The sequence below is a fragment of the Lissotriton helveticus genome, chromosome 12, assembly GCF_964261635.1.
Source record: "Lissotriton helveticus chromosome 12, aLisHel1.1, whole genome shotgun sequence".
Classification (NCBI taxonomy): Eukaryota; Metazoa; Chordata; class Amphibia; order Caudata; family Salamandridae; genus Lissotriton; species Lissotriton helveticus.
Genome location: NC_136073.1, coordinates 69,417,468 through 69,434,164, shown reverse-complemented (window position 1 = coordinate 69,434,164; position 16,697 = coordinate 69,417,468). Strand labels below are relative to the sequence as shown.

The following is a 16,697-nucleotide window of genomic DNA, read 5'->3' as shown; positions in this document are numbered from 1 at the left end:
TGTAGCAGATACATTTATTCCGTGGACACGCGGCAGAGGTCTATCCGTGACCTTTATGGGTTTCAGTACTGTAGACACTGGAATGTTACTTGATGACACGGCCAACGATGTGGGACACACCGATGAGAACTGTTCAGCTTACAGAGTTACATTGTTTCCTTATAACCTGATAAAATAAGACGCCCTTTAAATGTACAATTGAACTATGAGCACCCGTGCTACGAAGGATACCATTAAAGACCTATGTTCCGTGGTCATAGATGTGGGAATGTATACCTATCTTTCGCACCTCTCTATTCTTACAATACATCGTAATGTTGCGGCCGGCCCCAAGGGTTGTAGGCTACGCTATGTGTACTGCTAGGTTGATTACTAATAAACGTCTTACCAAAAAAAAAAAAAAAGACCAAACCTTCAATTCTACAGTAGGCGACAAGACCACTTCTTCCTATTGGCTTGAAAGAGGATTGGCTTTGGCTCCAGTAGAAGGAGCGGCTATCCCAGATGACATGTACAATCCTGTCACTGAATAAACAATGAAACACAGCAGGAAAAGGCAGAGCAGACACACTCAAGGAAGACCCACCAGAGAGGAAGCAGCTAGAGAAATGGCACAAGCGGTGGCTGTGGTCTTACTCAAAAATACCCCTCATGCAGGTGCACCTGACTCTTAACCTGAAACGGTGACAGGATCAGATAGGAAGAAGTCTGCATTATCTATAAATGATCCTGAACAATTTCAGCATATTAGATAGCAGAGAAAGAAGCATAGTATTAAGACCACACAGCTAAAAAACTCTATGAAGACGACAGAGATTGCAGGCTAATTGCCTGGCTCCTAAAAGCTGATGCCACTAGAACCCCAAATGGAGCTATCAAAACACCACAGAGTGAAATAATTCACACAGGTAGGCATCAAGGAGACCTTTTCTAAATATTATAACATTTATATGAAGCCTTGCGTGAGATGGAAATGTGTCGATTGTATGCTTATTTAGATGCCATGAACATTCCCAGAAATGACCCAATACAGTATTAGGCATTAGAAGGTCTAAGAAAATAGTCAACATCGCCATAGACCAAATGGTGCAAAATAAAAATCTGGGCACAGACTTGTTGAATTTTATACAACCTGCAAAACTCAAATTGTCCTGAAGCTTGTATAGATGTATGAAAATGCACGATGGGATGGGGAAACTGCCAGGGTCGATGAGGGAAGTGCTAATAGTGGTCTGGCCCAAACTCTTGACGTTTGTTCATATCAACAGTTGAGCTATTTGAACCTAGAATAGCCTTACTGAATCTAAAGGATACGGTCTTAGGCATGGTAATAGCCAGTGGGCAATGTGATTTATTCAGATCAGACTGGCTTTATCCCATGCAGACACACTTTCCTCAATTTAAGGTAATTGATTTGCCTCAAGCAGGGGACACGTGGGGAGGGGAAAATACAACTGGCTGTATCTCTTGATTTAGCAAAGGTCTTTGATATCCGGAGAGGACCATACCTCATGATGGCACTTAAAAAACAAACAAAAAAAGGGTCTTGAGCCTAAATTTAGAGGATGGGTGCAGCTGCTCTACAAGGAACTGCTTGCCAAGAGTGAGCAGGCAAGGTGATCTCTAAACAATTCTGCATAACCAAAGACACTAGACAAGGATGCCACTATTGTTCATCATATTTGCAACAGCCAGGGGGCCATTAATATGCCTTTTAAGACAGAACATTCAAGACTGGGGAATAAGGATGACCAGCAGTTAGCACATTATCTCACTGTACGCAGATGATGTGCTCATTTATCTGTGGGAGGATTGACACAATTTATTAGTGGTGATTGATTTGTTCAACGAATTTGGCAATATTTCAGGTCTGAAAATAAAGTAAGTGCTGCATATTCTCATGTAAACACCTGACAGAGGTAGAACATAGCGCTGTACCAATCCCTGCATTACAAGGAAAGTTTGATACTTTCAGGTACCTGGGATTGCACATTTATTACCTGGATGACCATCTTATAAAAGGTCATTTGGGAAGGGTACTTACCTTGACAAAGCAATCCTTTGCCATTTGGATCAGACTCCTACTTTCACCACTGGAGAAGGTTGCAATAGCCCAGGTGTTGGTCTGACCTAGATTTCTGTATTTCTTTGCAGCACTACCGGTACAGATACCCAAGTGGTGTATTGGAGAGTTACGCTGTGCCCTTTCCAGCCTAATGAGTTTCATGGTCGGAACCACTCCCCCCCCCAGTTGTTGTGTAATGAGCAAGGCATATTTGTTATTTAGCTCGATCTCCCCAGGCAACTAATTTTGCACTCTTGGGTAATCACTTTCTGGAGATATTTTTCTGCTTCCCCTTTTTAAAAAACACAACATAAATAGTAAAAACTTAAACTAAACACTGGTGGTAGGTAAGTGAATAGAAAACAGGGCAGTAAGCCAACAATCATTTGATTTTACCCATGGGGAGAGAATACCCAGTCTCATAATCCACTCAATAAATACTGTACAGTGAGAAAGTTAGGAATCTTGAAACACTGTGGTGTTGGTACCCTTCATTGCTCCACCAAATTGTCTGATAGTTAAATCATATTCTTCCTATGCCCTTTGACCCCTATTGCCATTATGTGACAAGAGGCGGGAGAGCCACTGATGGCTCAGCTTGAGGTTCTCTTGGATCCTTGGAGCCAAAACGAGCCAAGCCTTCATGTGACTTCTGCCTTCCACCTTCAGTCTAACCTCATGTGCCTAGTATTAAAGACAAAGAATTATATTTTTATGTAAAACCAGAACGGGACAGATATACCCATCTAGTGGCAAAATTTAACAATGTAAGACCATAAAACCTGGGATCAAATCCTAGCTTTTACACTTGATCAAATTATGTCATCCAAGTAGTTATTATTTTATTTCACTTTGCCTCCTTTCTCTTCATTATCAAATAGGAGAGCACCTTAAAATACATGAGTTCAGCATGTGCATGGTACAAAACATTCTCTTGAGTTTGATTTAATAAACTATAATGCAATCCTGTTCCATGTTTAATAACAACCTAGACCACCAAGAGGTTCCACATGACACTGACTTGCCTCGTGGTTTACTGGCAGCATTGTTGTAAGTGCAGAGCGGGCACAAGAATCCCTACTTTAAATCCACTTTACAGGTTAAAAAAAACTCAGTGAGTGTTGTGATGTGCATCCGGCTGACATGAATCCTTATATGTGCAGCTACTGGTCCCAACTATTAATGTAGGTTTGAATTAGTACTGGAATAACACTTTGAAAAATATAGGAAGCTACACTATGGTTCCATACTCCTAGTGAGCAGTTTATTTTGCCAAACTCATTGGGTAAGTAAAGAATAATCTCAAGACAAGGGACCCCTGCTTTGGCTACCCTCTTAACAGACTAATCTCTGCACCTTGAAAAAATGGGTGATTTCCAGTCTAGTTGGTGAGGTGAGGAGGACACGGACCAGAGAAACACAGGAGAACCCAGGCTAATTAATGAGGCTTCAGTGCAAGGTCAGAATGAGGTAGATGTAGTGGTGATCACTCAACTTAACTACCAAACTGAATAACCACACATTTAGAAGTTTGATAAGATTTTCAAAGTCTGAGTGGTGTTAATATACGCTTTGTGTCGCGTATTGGACTGAAATTATTTTAAGTAGTTATTTCAGGACACATTATGGGAATATGTTAATACTCGTGTCCATTTGTTGTCATTAAATGTACAGCCTATCTGTGCATTTAGCATATGTCCTCTTCCCAATGGTCCAAAAGAGCCTTAGATAGCGCCATATGATGATGAACAGGAGGAAGGTTATCACATGGCTTTATAAAGCCATGTGATAACCGTCCTTCCATTCCCCATCATATGTATGCTTTGTACGACTGTATGCATCCTAAACTCCTCAAGCTGCGTAAACTAGAGTTGACCACACATTTCGTTTCTTCTTAGGAGTGTATGAAAGCTTAATAATTTACAGTCCCTAAAACATCTCAGACCTGTGTAGTGCCTGCCTCTTCCCAGAGTATCAAATCATTGGCAAACAGTGTTCTCACAGCGGCGAGGAGTCACAAGAGGGAGATATCTGGGGCATATGGCTCGATAAACGTTCTATTAAGCAGGCACCCCAGTGCCGTAAGCAATAGGTGTGAAAGGCCTTCAGAGGGGTGTGACTTCAGGAATAAAGTGGCAAGTAGACGTCCCTCACACAATTGCTGAGGTGTGTAGTCAGTTTCCGTAATTTGATATTCCGCCAACCAACAAGTAATCCATTGCAACTGCATGGCTGTTGCAATTGGGTTCCGCCCATTCAGTATGCGTGGATTTTTTAGCTTTTTGGATCAGCCAGGTTTTGGACTTTTTACTGCGGGTGAGCCTCACTACATGTGTCTCAACCACGTTAATTGCATGTTAAATGAACGGCGTGTGTTTACTGACAGTGGTCACCTTTTAAGATAAGGCAGCTGAGACACAGCAACGGTAAGCGGCACTTGTCCAGTTACACATGAGCACCTGTACACACATGCGGGTGGGCTGCGTGTAGGAGACTACTGTCGTGGGTAGCCCGGTAACAACGCACAGTTAGCCTGGTGCAATGGGGACTCTGCAGGATTAGATATCAACCTGATGTAGGCTTTATAATGTCGGTGTATACTAACAGGGAAAGCCCTGTTTTGTCTTAAGTAAGACTTTATTATACACATAGAGAGATAAACATAACTACACTTTTCTGCTGTAAAGTGTAGTTATGTTTCCTTTGGCCTACAGAGACCAGCAACATATCGAATTGGGGTGTGACCTGTTAGGGAAAATCAATTCTGCAGCTTCCAAAAAGAGATCTGTACAATTTATGGGTCATCCAGAATTGCCATATTTCTCGGACTCAGCTCAGAATCAGAGCCCAGATCTTTTATCACCCTACTGTGCCAAGTTAATCACACTTCTCTCCAGCAGCAGGAAAAATAGGCTGACCCAAGCAAAGGGAGCAATTAACAGTTCTTCCCTCCGCTCCTGCTCAGGAAAGGGTGGCAGAGAAAATCTGAATGTGTTAATTACCTGTCAAACTGCCCCATGGACTGGGTACAGCCCAGCCCCCTGAACGAAGGAGGAAGCCCAGACATCTGGAGCCAACCCAGGAGGGGCTTCTCTTTGAATTTTTGGTGCAAAAGGCACTTGCATTTATATCAGCAAGGCGATGAGCTGAGACCCCAAGAGCAAATGTGATCGGTGACGCCATTTTGAACTTTCCCAGCATGCTGTACAGGAGGGTTGGTATAGGAGTGGAGAGGTGACGTGGCACCTTAGGATTGGCCAGGGGTGCCCGACGTCTGGAACCTTCCTCACCCCTTTAAAAACATTTGCACAAGGGGAACTCTCTCTTGCCTGGTGATTTCGATGCACTTTGCTGCTGGACCCTAGGGCCGCCAATGGAGAACTAGTTCCCAAAAGAACTAAGGACCCTGCCCCCAGGGGGCACCACCAATGCTAAAAAGAGAGAGGGGGGGGGATCTGCATTATCGCAGCATCTCTCCCAAGGAATTTTTATAATAGTAATGACCCTATGTTTGCGGGGTCATAGAATCCAGGACCCCTCCAGGATATTATCAATGTTTCCAAGCACGCCTAAGGCTGGAACTTTAGTTCTACAGCTGGGAGTGCTGCGCTCTCTACGGGCTGATTGTATGGTTGCATTTACTGCGGCCTGAGTATGTCTAAGAAAGGTACAGGTCTTGAAGCGCTCTCTAGGAGTTAAGTCTATGGTTGCATATAATGTAGTCAAGACGTTATGCCCTTTAAGGACTGCTTTTATATGATTGCAGGTTGTTTGTTTTTTTAAGTGCACAGACATGTTTTTCTCATTTTAAATGTTTTATTGATATAATAATAATGATTATGGATCACAGTGAAAATGCTTTATTAACAGTAATAAGTGGGAGTGGGCCATGGTACACAAGGGGGTGTGTGAGGTAGCACTAAATGCATGGTTGAAGCTCATACAAATTCATATTGTTCATATTGCTCTTCTCTTCCCTCTATAGTTGCACGTTTTCTATCTATCAACAGACCCGGGTGTGTGGTGTGGAGTTACCCCCAAATTACACACTATTGGGAGGAGGTGCTTGAAGAACTCCATTGGGCCACAAGCTGGGTGACCTCATATGGGAATGCAGAAATTACACATTTTACTGTGGACCAGTGCTTCCCAAACCTTTTAGAACCATGACCCAATTTTTTTAACTACAAACCTTTTGCTTCCCACCTAGCTTTAATGGACATAAGAAGGGAGTGATACACTTTTCGAACAGGAGTGCTGGCCTGTGGCATCTGTTCTCTAAAACCCCAAGGCTTATGAAAAACCTTGGTGTGGATATCACTGATTTCAGCAAATTTTAGAAAGACCTTCTGCAGCAGAGTATTGGCTAAGGTTTGGTACATTTTGGATGCTGTATATATATTGCAATTTTATATTGTGCGAACATAGCCAATGGGCATTAGAGAACTTTAAGTGAGCACCAGATTAAGTGATTTGCAGAGAATCAAAGGATGTTGAGCCAAAGCCAGGACTCAACCCAGGTTACCTGGATCCAATGTCGGCAGCTCTGGCAGTAAGGCCACATACATATTTCTAACTTTATGTGTGAAAGTCATACACAAGCAGTATGGTTGTGTATGATCATGTCTAGTGAACATATTCTCTGTTGAAATTGTTTAGTTAAGTGAAAAAAGAGCAGCAACAAATACTGGAAGGATCACCTGGAGACTTTCTTGGGAATACTTGCAAGGGCTTGTTTTAAAACTAGACTTAGGGGCATTGTTCAGCACATCTGCACCGGTGCATAAACAAGCTAATCATTTTAAATATTACTTACACATAAACCAGGACTTTCAAGACACCATAGGCTTGTGGCTCACCAGTTGTACCGAACCACAGTTGAGGAAATACTGCTGTAGACAATGTTAGTCACAAAATAGAAAAGTAATAATAATAATAAAACTGAATAATAACTTTTTATTTACGACTTTCACCATTTCTAAGTGCTGTAAATGATAAATACTATTATGCATATCAGTTTGCCAAGGGTGAAAGACTGAGTCCATTCCTGATTTTCAAGAGGACTGAAGTGGTCAGAAGTAAGCATTAACTCACCGAGGCAGATCCCAATGTCTGCCACACCTTTAGGTTACAGTAGGATAACTAGCCTGCTTACCTTTCTCCCGCCGCTGTACACACAGTTGCCATCTGGAGAGAAGATCACATGCGTGAGGCCACCTTGGTGCCCTTGGAGGACAGTGATGGCAATGCCCTCTCGTTTGGAGTATAGGGCCACCGTCTTGGAATATGAACCACAAGCATAGATGTCCTGAACAGGACTAAAGGAAATGCAGGACACAATCCCGCTCTGCCCACGCTTCTTTACTGTAAACAAGGGAAAAACGAAACGAAACAGTGAATTAAGAGATCTTGTCAGGCTGAGCCTTCATGTCCCTCTAACGATCTGTCTAATCGCAATATGTTTTCTTCATTATTGATAACTTATTAAGACGTCACCCTTGCTCCAGGCAACTGCTCATGAATTATTCACTTCTAATGAAAGAATGGAAGGAAAATGGGGGCTTTGTGGATAGCCTGTCAGTTTGAGCCCCTAGAAGGGCTAAAGGAGGGTGCTCTCACTACGGAGGACGATTTCTGGGGAGTCCCACCATGCTTATCTCCCCAATCTAAAAACTGGTCCCCGCTTGCAATACAGATCATGTCCTGAAAAAGTGGATGACCTTATAAATCTTTTGAGTCCCGATGAGTATAATAAGCAACTAGCGCAAATTCATGCGGAACTAGTAAGTGGTCTCGCTGAGGTCTTCTACCCATTGGTACCATCACGACGGAAAAAGACCCGAACCCCTACCTGGTACAATAGCAGCTGTAAGAAGATTAAGTCGGACTTAGTTGCTGCTATAAAAACAGGATCCAATAAGGGCAGGGTGCAAGAACTAAGAAGGGATTACAAAACGGCACTGAAAACCGCCAGGGCCGAGTGGGACTGGGACCGTTGGCATGAAATATCAGACGCCCTAGATGCCAAAGACTCTAGGAAATTCTGGGCCCTGGTGAACACGGGAACTTAAATCTGCAGTGGAGCCCAACATTGCCCCCGCTGTCTGGGAGGCTCACTTCGGGGGACTCTATCGGGACATTACCCTGCCATCTGGCGATGTAGAGCCCGAGGCCCCTGCTTCCTTGGAAGCAGTCTTAGAATTCACCCTTGGTGAGGTGGCGAGTGCTATTGAGAGGTTGGCGGTGGGGAAGGCCCCTGGTCTAGATAAACTACCTGGGGATCTCTTTAGACACCATCCTGAGATCTGGGGCCCGTACCTCGTCATCCTCTTTAATGCCATACTGGGAGGGATGGCGATCCCCTGCTCTTGGCTGGGGGCAGAGATTGTACCTATATATAAGAAGGGCTCTCCTCTGCTCCCAGCCAATTACAGGCCGATCAGCCTTATAGATGTCTCCCAAAAGCTATTCGCTCGCCTCATCCTGATCCACCTGCTAGATTGGGTCGAGGCCAATGACATTCTGAGCCCCCTTCAGGCCGGCTTCAGGAAAAACACGTCCACCATGGACCAGATCTTCCGCCTCGTCCTCCTTTACTGGAAGACAGTGAGGATAGAGGGAGGAAGGCTGTACATGGTGTTCGTGGACCTGAAGTCAGCCTTTGACCTGGTCCCTCGTAAGAAACTGTGGGAGGTCCTATTAAAGCTGGGGGTACCTGCCCAGATCCTAAATATCATAATTAGGTTACACGACAATAATTATGCGAAGGTTAGGTGTGGGAGGGATGGTAGCCTCTCACCTAGTTTCCCTGTCCGCAGAGGGGTGAGGCAGGGTTGCGTTTTGGCGCCGACCCTGTTTTGCCTCTTTATTAATAATGTTATATCCCATCTGGAAGATGTTAAAGATAATGATGCTCCACGTCTGGCAGGCAGGAGGGTGCCGGCAATTATGTTTGCCGACGACACCCTCCTGCTTTCTAAGTCCCCGATGGGAATCCAGAGGATTCTGGATGGATTCGGTCTTTTCTGTAAACAACATGGTCTAGAGATCAATACAGAGAAGACCAAATTCATGATATTCAATCCACCAAAAAAAGCCAGACCTAATCCCATCTTGGGTACCGCCAGCCTTGAGAGGGTAAAAACCTTTTTGTATCTGGGAGTAACATTACAGGAAAACTTATCATGGGACCCCCAGATAGCGAGATCATGTCTAAAATTATCCCAGCTGTCGGGCGCGATTCTGAAGGTGGTTAACACCTCTTCCTACAAGCCCATTAGCCCGGCGCTTGAAATGTACCAAACCCAGGCCAAGGCAGCTGCAACATACGGGAGCGAACTATGGGGGCACAGAGCAGGCCAAGAACTAGCTAGAGTGGAAAATAGCTTTTTAAGACGACTCCTGGCCTTACCACGAGGCTCACCACTCTTGCCTCTGAGACTTGACATGGGTCTCCCTTCCATTGCAGAGGAGCTAGAGTCTAAGCCGGTGAGGTTCTGGCATAGACTTTGGTCCACCAGTGAACTCACTCATTACAAGCAGGACCTAATCCACGTCATGAACCTGAATGTAGGCGATAAGATCCCCTGGCTAGCTTTTGTGAAAAAAGAACTATACTCCATGAGCTTATCGGAGTTATGGATGGACCCTGAACATGGTTGCAGAAGGGTTCCTCGCAAAAGATTGATCCAAATTTGTAAAGATCATAGACTAGCACTCCTGCTGAATGCACAAAATAGCGGCACCCTTACAAACCGATTCCTGGAATCCAAAAATTCATATGCTTTTGAACCTTTCATGGATTTTATCTATCCCACTTTTGCAAGGAAACTGTACGCACAATGGAGGCTCGGCACTTTGCCCATAAGATCATTCACTTCTAAATGGTCAACGAGCAACGATAAAATATGTCCAAGCTGTAATATTCACGAGGAGGATGAATTCCATATCATGTTTGTCTGCCTTGCGTATACCAAAGCTAGGAATTATTGGCTAGCGCCCCTTTGTAGAAACTTGGGGTTTAGCAACTACTTACAAGCACATAGAGTAATGAAAACCAATACCCTTGCTCCTATTGTGTTTGCAGTAGCCAAATTCCTCATGGCAGTTTGGCTGGTAAGGAAGAAGAAAATCCTCTAATTGTGCGAACATTGTTATGATCTGGTTTCCCTTCTGTATTAATTTAGCGAGTTGAGAAAATAGTGGTGTTTTATTTTATCTATTTATTGTATTAATTGGGAAAAAAGAAACTGTATGAATTGCATTTTAAAGTAAATTGTGTGTGTTTTATCTGTATCTTTTATGGTCTTAATGACCGAAATAAAGAATTTTTGGATTGGATTGGATAGCCAAAAGTAAAAAATATTAAAAATAATCTTCGGGACAGCACATGGATTGGTATCAGACTTAAACCTGGGAATCTTTCCAGCCCAAGAGCACAACTTGATCAATTGAATTCTAGTTACCCACTGGGACACAACTAAGGTTGGTTCTCGGTTACACAAATAGTCTGCTCTGCCCTGTGTTCAAAATCATTGTTATAACATAAGACATTGTAGAGGACAACAAAATTCACAGATGTTTCAAATTCTACAAAATAAAGTGTCTGGGCCGAGCGCACTGAGGGTAAGAGTAGCATGTACAACCTCCAGCATGCCTGCCAAGTATCACGCTTCAGGTGTGACGCTCACGCATTTCAGTGTGGTGATCCGCATCACTGCACTGAAATGCATTGCCAAGCATAATGCCACACTCTGAAATTCTGGCTACACAGGGTGCCAGCGCGAGCCGCAGGTGCCTGCACCTGTGCGCTGGCTCTCAGTACTGCTCCTCCGAGACTTTCTGCCACTGCCAACAGCTGCTGGGCTCAGTAATGTAATAGTTAATAGATTGTCTGCTCTCACCTCAGAGGGACTGCTACAAAGTTACAATTGTTCTGCCCATGCCGCCAGCGGCCTCCTCGTGCTGTATATTTCCTGGCGCCGAGAGGCTTTAACACTAATTAGACGCCGGGATACCGTAGTGCCTCCTCACTTCCGGAAGAAGAGGAAGACGTCACGTTAAGGTGGGTCAGAAGCGGCCGGCGGGAGACTTGCACCCAGGTCCGGGATCGGGTCACGGTAAGTGGCTGGGCTCACGGCAGTGGCATGGTTGGACCTCCCAGGTGATGAGGGGCTGAAGTGGCGAGCCTCCCCTGGCTGTTGGAGGCCTCCGGGTGGGTGGCTCACCTTGCCGCTTGAGCACAGTGGAGGCTGACAGCGGCGTTAACACACTGAGAGGTTCCCTGTGCTCTGTTGACCCGTGTTGTGACTCACTGGTTGCTGCCTTTGCTTCTGCTGCTAAACCTGAACCAGCCACCGGGAGGGCTGCATCGCTAGTTCTGTGCCCGTGACTGCGCCGCAAACAGAGAGCAAAGACTGCATTTCCCAGCGTGCCACACCGACCTCTTCTCGGCGCCCTGCAGCACGTCTTGGCTAGAGCGCCAGGAGGCGCTTTAAAATCACGAGAGCGCTCCCACAGCGCGGGACGCCCCAAACAGCCAGGCAAAGAAAAGGAAAGCGCGGGGTGCCCCAAAAGCTAGTCTACAGGCCGCAAAACTAGCCAAGAACAAGAGTGTGGCCTTAGAGAGGGGAGGGATCTCAGTTCCATCAGCTGAGAAGGAAGAAGACGGAATGGGTATAGATGGAACTGATAGTGATCAGCCCGGCCTGCCAAATTTAGACTCTGTAGAAGCTAAAGATGAGTTTCTTAACCAAATGGAAGTAAAACTTATGGCTTTAATCGATCCTCTTATGTCCAGATTAATGGCAATAGACCAGAGATTAGACAAAATAGAGGACCATTTGGCGAAGTACCCAGGAATTCGCATTGGGAGTTGCCCCACAAAAACCATGGTGCCTAGCCGGGTAGGAAATAGTTCCAGATCACAACATCGGGTAGAAGTACATCCACAACCCCCTCCCCCACTTTAGTGTGTCCTCCGATCCAGCCTGTACCATCATTATTAGTAACCCAAATGCCCCACATACATGCATGCAAGCATCAAACGGTCCTGCAAGAAGATTGCAGAGGGTGGAAGGGGATAGAACGAAAGGGGTAGTTCTTGACCTCTCACCAGATGCCACGCCGCATACCGTAGTGCTAGCAAATGTCCCGAAATTGAAACCACAAGAGGAGGAACATTGGTCATCACTAAAGAATAAGGCTCTCCACTATTTAGATTTAAAAACTGGGCTTGGATCTCATTTACTTAATGACTTGATGATGGTTAGAAGGGTTGCCTGGGTGGGAAAATGTAACAAGCATTTACAATGCAATGGTTTTGCCTTTGTTAAAGTTTGAGCTATTGGCATTGCTCGACATTATTTTTATTTATGTTCTTTTTTAACATAAATAAATGGCAGTCATTTGCAATGCCACTAGCTTTATCTCTCGCAAATGACACACACAAACACCCACAGAGAGCAAACACACACAAACACCTTACAGCTCCTTTGACTTCAGTCGGAGAGGCAGGTCTATGGAAGAGAACTGCATGATGGGGCTATGGGAAGAGCTACAAGAGAGCACAGGGGAGAGGGGGGGGGAGGGGGTGGAAGGTGAGCATTAAGGTTGTGACAGATACACATGTGGATGGAGAGAAAGGGGGTCGATAGACGGATGAATGGAAAGAGGACAGACTGAAGGGATGGATGAGAGAAGGATGCGCGATAGATGTGTGGGTGGATGGAGAGAAGGATAAGAGGTCGATGGGTCAGCGCCTTGAAACCCTCACGGGTGAGTAGCCGAGCTACACAAAAGCATGATTGATTGATTGATTGAGGGTAGGTGGGTAGGTGGTGGAGGGAAGCATGGACGGAGAGGATGATAAGAGGTAGAGAGGTAGGTGGATGGAGGGAAGCGAGGACGGAGAGGTAGGGGGTAGGTGGATGGAGGGAAGCATGGAAGGAGAGGGGGGTGAGAAGTAGGGGGTAAGTGGATGGAAGGAAGCATGGACGGAGAAGAGGATGAGAGGTAGAGGGGTAGGTGGATGGAGGAAAGCATGGACGGAGAGGAGGATAAGAGGTAGAGGGGTAGATGGAGGGAAGCATGGACGGAGAGGAGAAAGAGAGGTAGGGGTAGGTGGACGGAGGGAAGCATGGACGGAGAGGAGAAAGAGAGGTAGGGGTAGGTGGACGGAGGGAAGCATGGATGGAGAGGAGGAAAGAGATAGGTGTAGGTGGATGGAGGGAAGCATGGATGAGGAGGAGGATAAGAGAGAGAGGTAGGTGGATGGTTGGAAGCATGGTCGGAGAGGAGGATGAGAGGCAGAGGGGTAGATGGACGGAGGGAAGCATGGATGGAGGGAAGCATGGATGGAGAGGAGGAAAGAGATAGGGTTAGGTGGATGGAGAAAAGCATGAACGCAGAGGAGGATAAGAGGTAGAGGGGTAGGTGGATGGAGGAAAGCATGGACGGAGAGGAGGATAAGAGGTAGAGGAGTAGGTGGATGGAGGGAAGCATGGACGGAGAGGAGAAAGAGAGGTAGGGGTAGGTGGACGGAGGGAAGCATGGATGGAGAGGAGGAAAGAGATAGGTGTAGGTGGATGGAGGGAAGCATGGATGAGGAGGAGGATAAGAGAGAGAGGTAGGTGGATGGTGGGAAGCATGGTCGGAGAGGAGGATGAGAGGCAGAGGGGTAGATGGACGGAGGGAAGCATGGATGTCGAGGATGAGATAGGGGTAGGTGGATGGAGGGAAGCATGGAAGGAGAGGGGGATGAAAAGTAGGGGGTAAGTGGATGGAGGGAAGCATGGACGGAGAGGAGGATGAAAAGTAGGGGGTAAGTGGATGGAGGGAAGCATGGACGGAGAGGAGGATAAGAGGTAGAGGGGTAGGTGGATGGAGGGAAGCATGGACGGAGAGGAGAAAGAGGTAGGGGTAGGTGGACGGAGGGAAGCATGGATGGGGAGGAGGATAAGAGAGGTAGGTGGATGGTGGGACGCATGGTCAGAGAGGAGGATGAGAGGCAGAGGGGTAGATGGACGGAGGGAAGCATGGATGGAGAGGATGAGATAGGGGTAGGTGGATGATGGGGAAGCATGGATGGAGAGGAGGATAAGAGGTAGAGAGGTAGGTGGATGATGGGAAGCATAGATGGAGAGGAGGATAAGAGGTAGGTGGATGGAGTGAAGCAGGGATGGAGAGGAAGATAAGAGGTAGAGGGGTAGGTCGTTGGAGAGAAGGATGGATCGACGGACAGGGTCTGAATGGAAAGAGTTTAAATTGAAGGGGTGGGTGAGAGAAGGGTGGACGCAGGGATAGGCGCAGAGAGGGGTGGGTGGATGGAGCTAGGGATGGCTGGGTAGAGAAGTGATGGATGCCTGTGAGAAGGACGGATATGGAGAAGGAAGGGGAGCAGGTCAGATGATGGAGGGAAGGAAAGAAGGGAGGAGAGACGGGCGGATGGAGGAAAAGGAAGGATGGGTTAGTTATGGATGGAAGGAAGGAGGGGAGAAGACAGGCACAGAATAATAGAAGGAAAGAAGGATGCACGGGTGGAAGAGGACTGAAAGAAACCGGAGAGAAAGAAAAATGGAGGGGTGGATGGAAAAAGACAAGAATCGAGAACTGGAAGGAAAGACGGCCCCACACCCTGCTCCCCGTGAGATACAGTGAGACAGGCTGGGGTGGGGGTGCGGGGCTTTGCACGAGGCTGCACAGCTGTTCGTTACCTTTGCAGCCAGATGTTCTCCTTGAACAGGGAAATGGTCATAAATGCTCTTTTCTTGTCCTCTGCAGTGTATTGGCCGCTCCGTCTCATACGCCACCCTCACATCAAACTTACATCACGTAGTGCTTTACTGTAGGCGGGTGCGTGGAACTAAATAGCTGCAGCGTCTCCAAAAAATGCGCTTTGTTGTTTGAAGCGCTTGCGACCTGCATCCTAGGGTACCCAAACAGTGTGCCCCGGCTGCCACGCGCAGGAAGGGGTGGGGGCGCAATCTGCCCCCGCTCAGGCGCGCGCCTCCGCATTTCATCACTTGCCTCGTGATGTTTGCATCCGTCCGGTCATTGCTCCTGATTTTATCATCATCGCCTCGTGCTGGTCTCTGGTGCATGATGTTTTCCATATTAATGAGCCCCCGCTGGGAGGGGGGAGGGTTCCATCGCTGGGGCATTGAACATGTCTGTCTATTTTGGGCGGAAGTCGCCAGTAGACGATTGATGGAGCTGGTGTCTGGTGTCAACGATTGATGGAGCTGGTGTCTGGTGTCAGCAAAGGCGGCGGACAGACATCGAGTCACGGCTCCTCCGCACCAGCAAGTGTGATCCCGGGCGGCCGCTTTGGAGTCGGGCTCCTTTCTTTATGTACTGAACGGATATATATGTAACAAGCATTTGCAATGCATAAGGTCTCGCATTAGGAAAGTTTGAGCTATTGGTATTTTAAATGACACATTTTTTATATATGTGTTGGTTTTGAAAATAGCAAAAATAATAGCTTTGTCATTTACAATGCCAATAGTTATAACTTGTGACACCTATAGCATTTGTAATGCAATATGTGTTGTATTCACGTGACTTAGATGTATTGATATTACAAATAACAATGGCTTTGAATTTTTTTAATAATTAATACTTAATAAAAGTTATTGAAATTTATAATGGCAATAGCTTAAACTTTTGTAAATAACTTTTGTGAAGAATATGTTCAGTGTATTTTATTGTGACGAAAATCCAAGAACAGAAGTGAAATACTAACCTCTTTTTGTGACATTTGTAATAAAGCTTGAAACATTGAGAGATCATATTTGACCCAGTTGTTGGTAAATGGTTGCACAGATTGATGCTGTGGTGGGGTTGAGAGATGTTGTGGTGGCGACTAGTGATGCTGTGGCATTCAATGATCCTGTGGTAGCGCATAGTGATGTTGTTGTGCCCCTTAGTGATGCTGTGGTGATGCGATAGATAGAGTGAGTGGGATAGATAGATAGAGTGAGGGCGATAGATAGAGGGAGGGCGATAGATAGAGGGCGATAGAGAGATTGAGTGAGCGAGATAGATAGATAGATAGATAGATAGATAGGAGTGAGGGCGATAGATAGCTAGACAGATAGATAGAGTGCTGGCGATAGATAGATAGAGTGAGGGCGATAGATAGATAGAGTGAGGGCGATAGATAGATAGCGTGAGGGCGATAAATAGATAGATAGAGTGAGGGCGATAAATAGATAGATAGAGTGAGGGCGATAGATAGATTGATAGATAGATAGATAGATAGATAGAGTGAGGGCGATAGATAAATTGATAGATAGAGTGAGGGCGATAGATAGATTGATAGATAGAGAGAGTGCGGGCGATAAGATAGATAGAGTGAGGGCGATTGGATAGAGAGGGCGATTAGATAGTGAGGGCGATTAGATAGAGTGAGGGCGATAGATAGAGTGAGGGCGATAGATAGAGTGAGGGCGATAGATAGAGTGAGGGCGATAGATAGAGTGAGGGCGATAGATAGAGTGAGGGCGATAGATAGAGTGAGGGCGATAGATAGAGTGAGGGCGATAGATAGAGTGAGGGCGATAAGATAGAGTGAAGGCGACAGATAGATAGAGTGAGGGCGATAGATAGACAGATAGAATGAGGGCGATTA

The 16,697-nt window shown here is 46.0% G+C and overlaps 1 protein-coding gene across 1 annotated transcript in view; it reads right to left on the bottom strand.

The window, feature by feature from the left end:
• Positions 1–16,697, bottom strand: part of WRAP53 (WD repeat containing antisense to TP53) — a 99,150-nt gene that overhangs the window by 15,930 nt on the left and 66,523 nt on the right. The window contains exon 8 of the mRNA XM_078671299.1: positions 7,221–7,429. Within this exon, the coding sequence (XP_078527425.1) occupies positions 7,221–7,429 (209 nt within the window). The remainder of the gene's footprint in view (positions 1–7,220; positions 7,430–16,697) is intronic.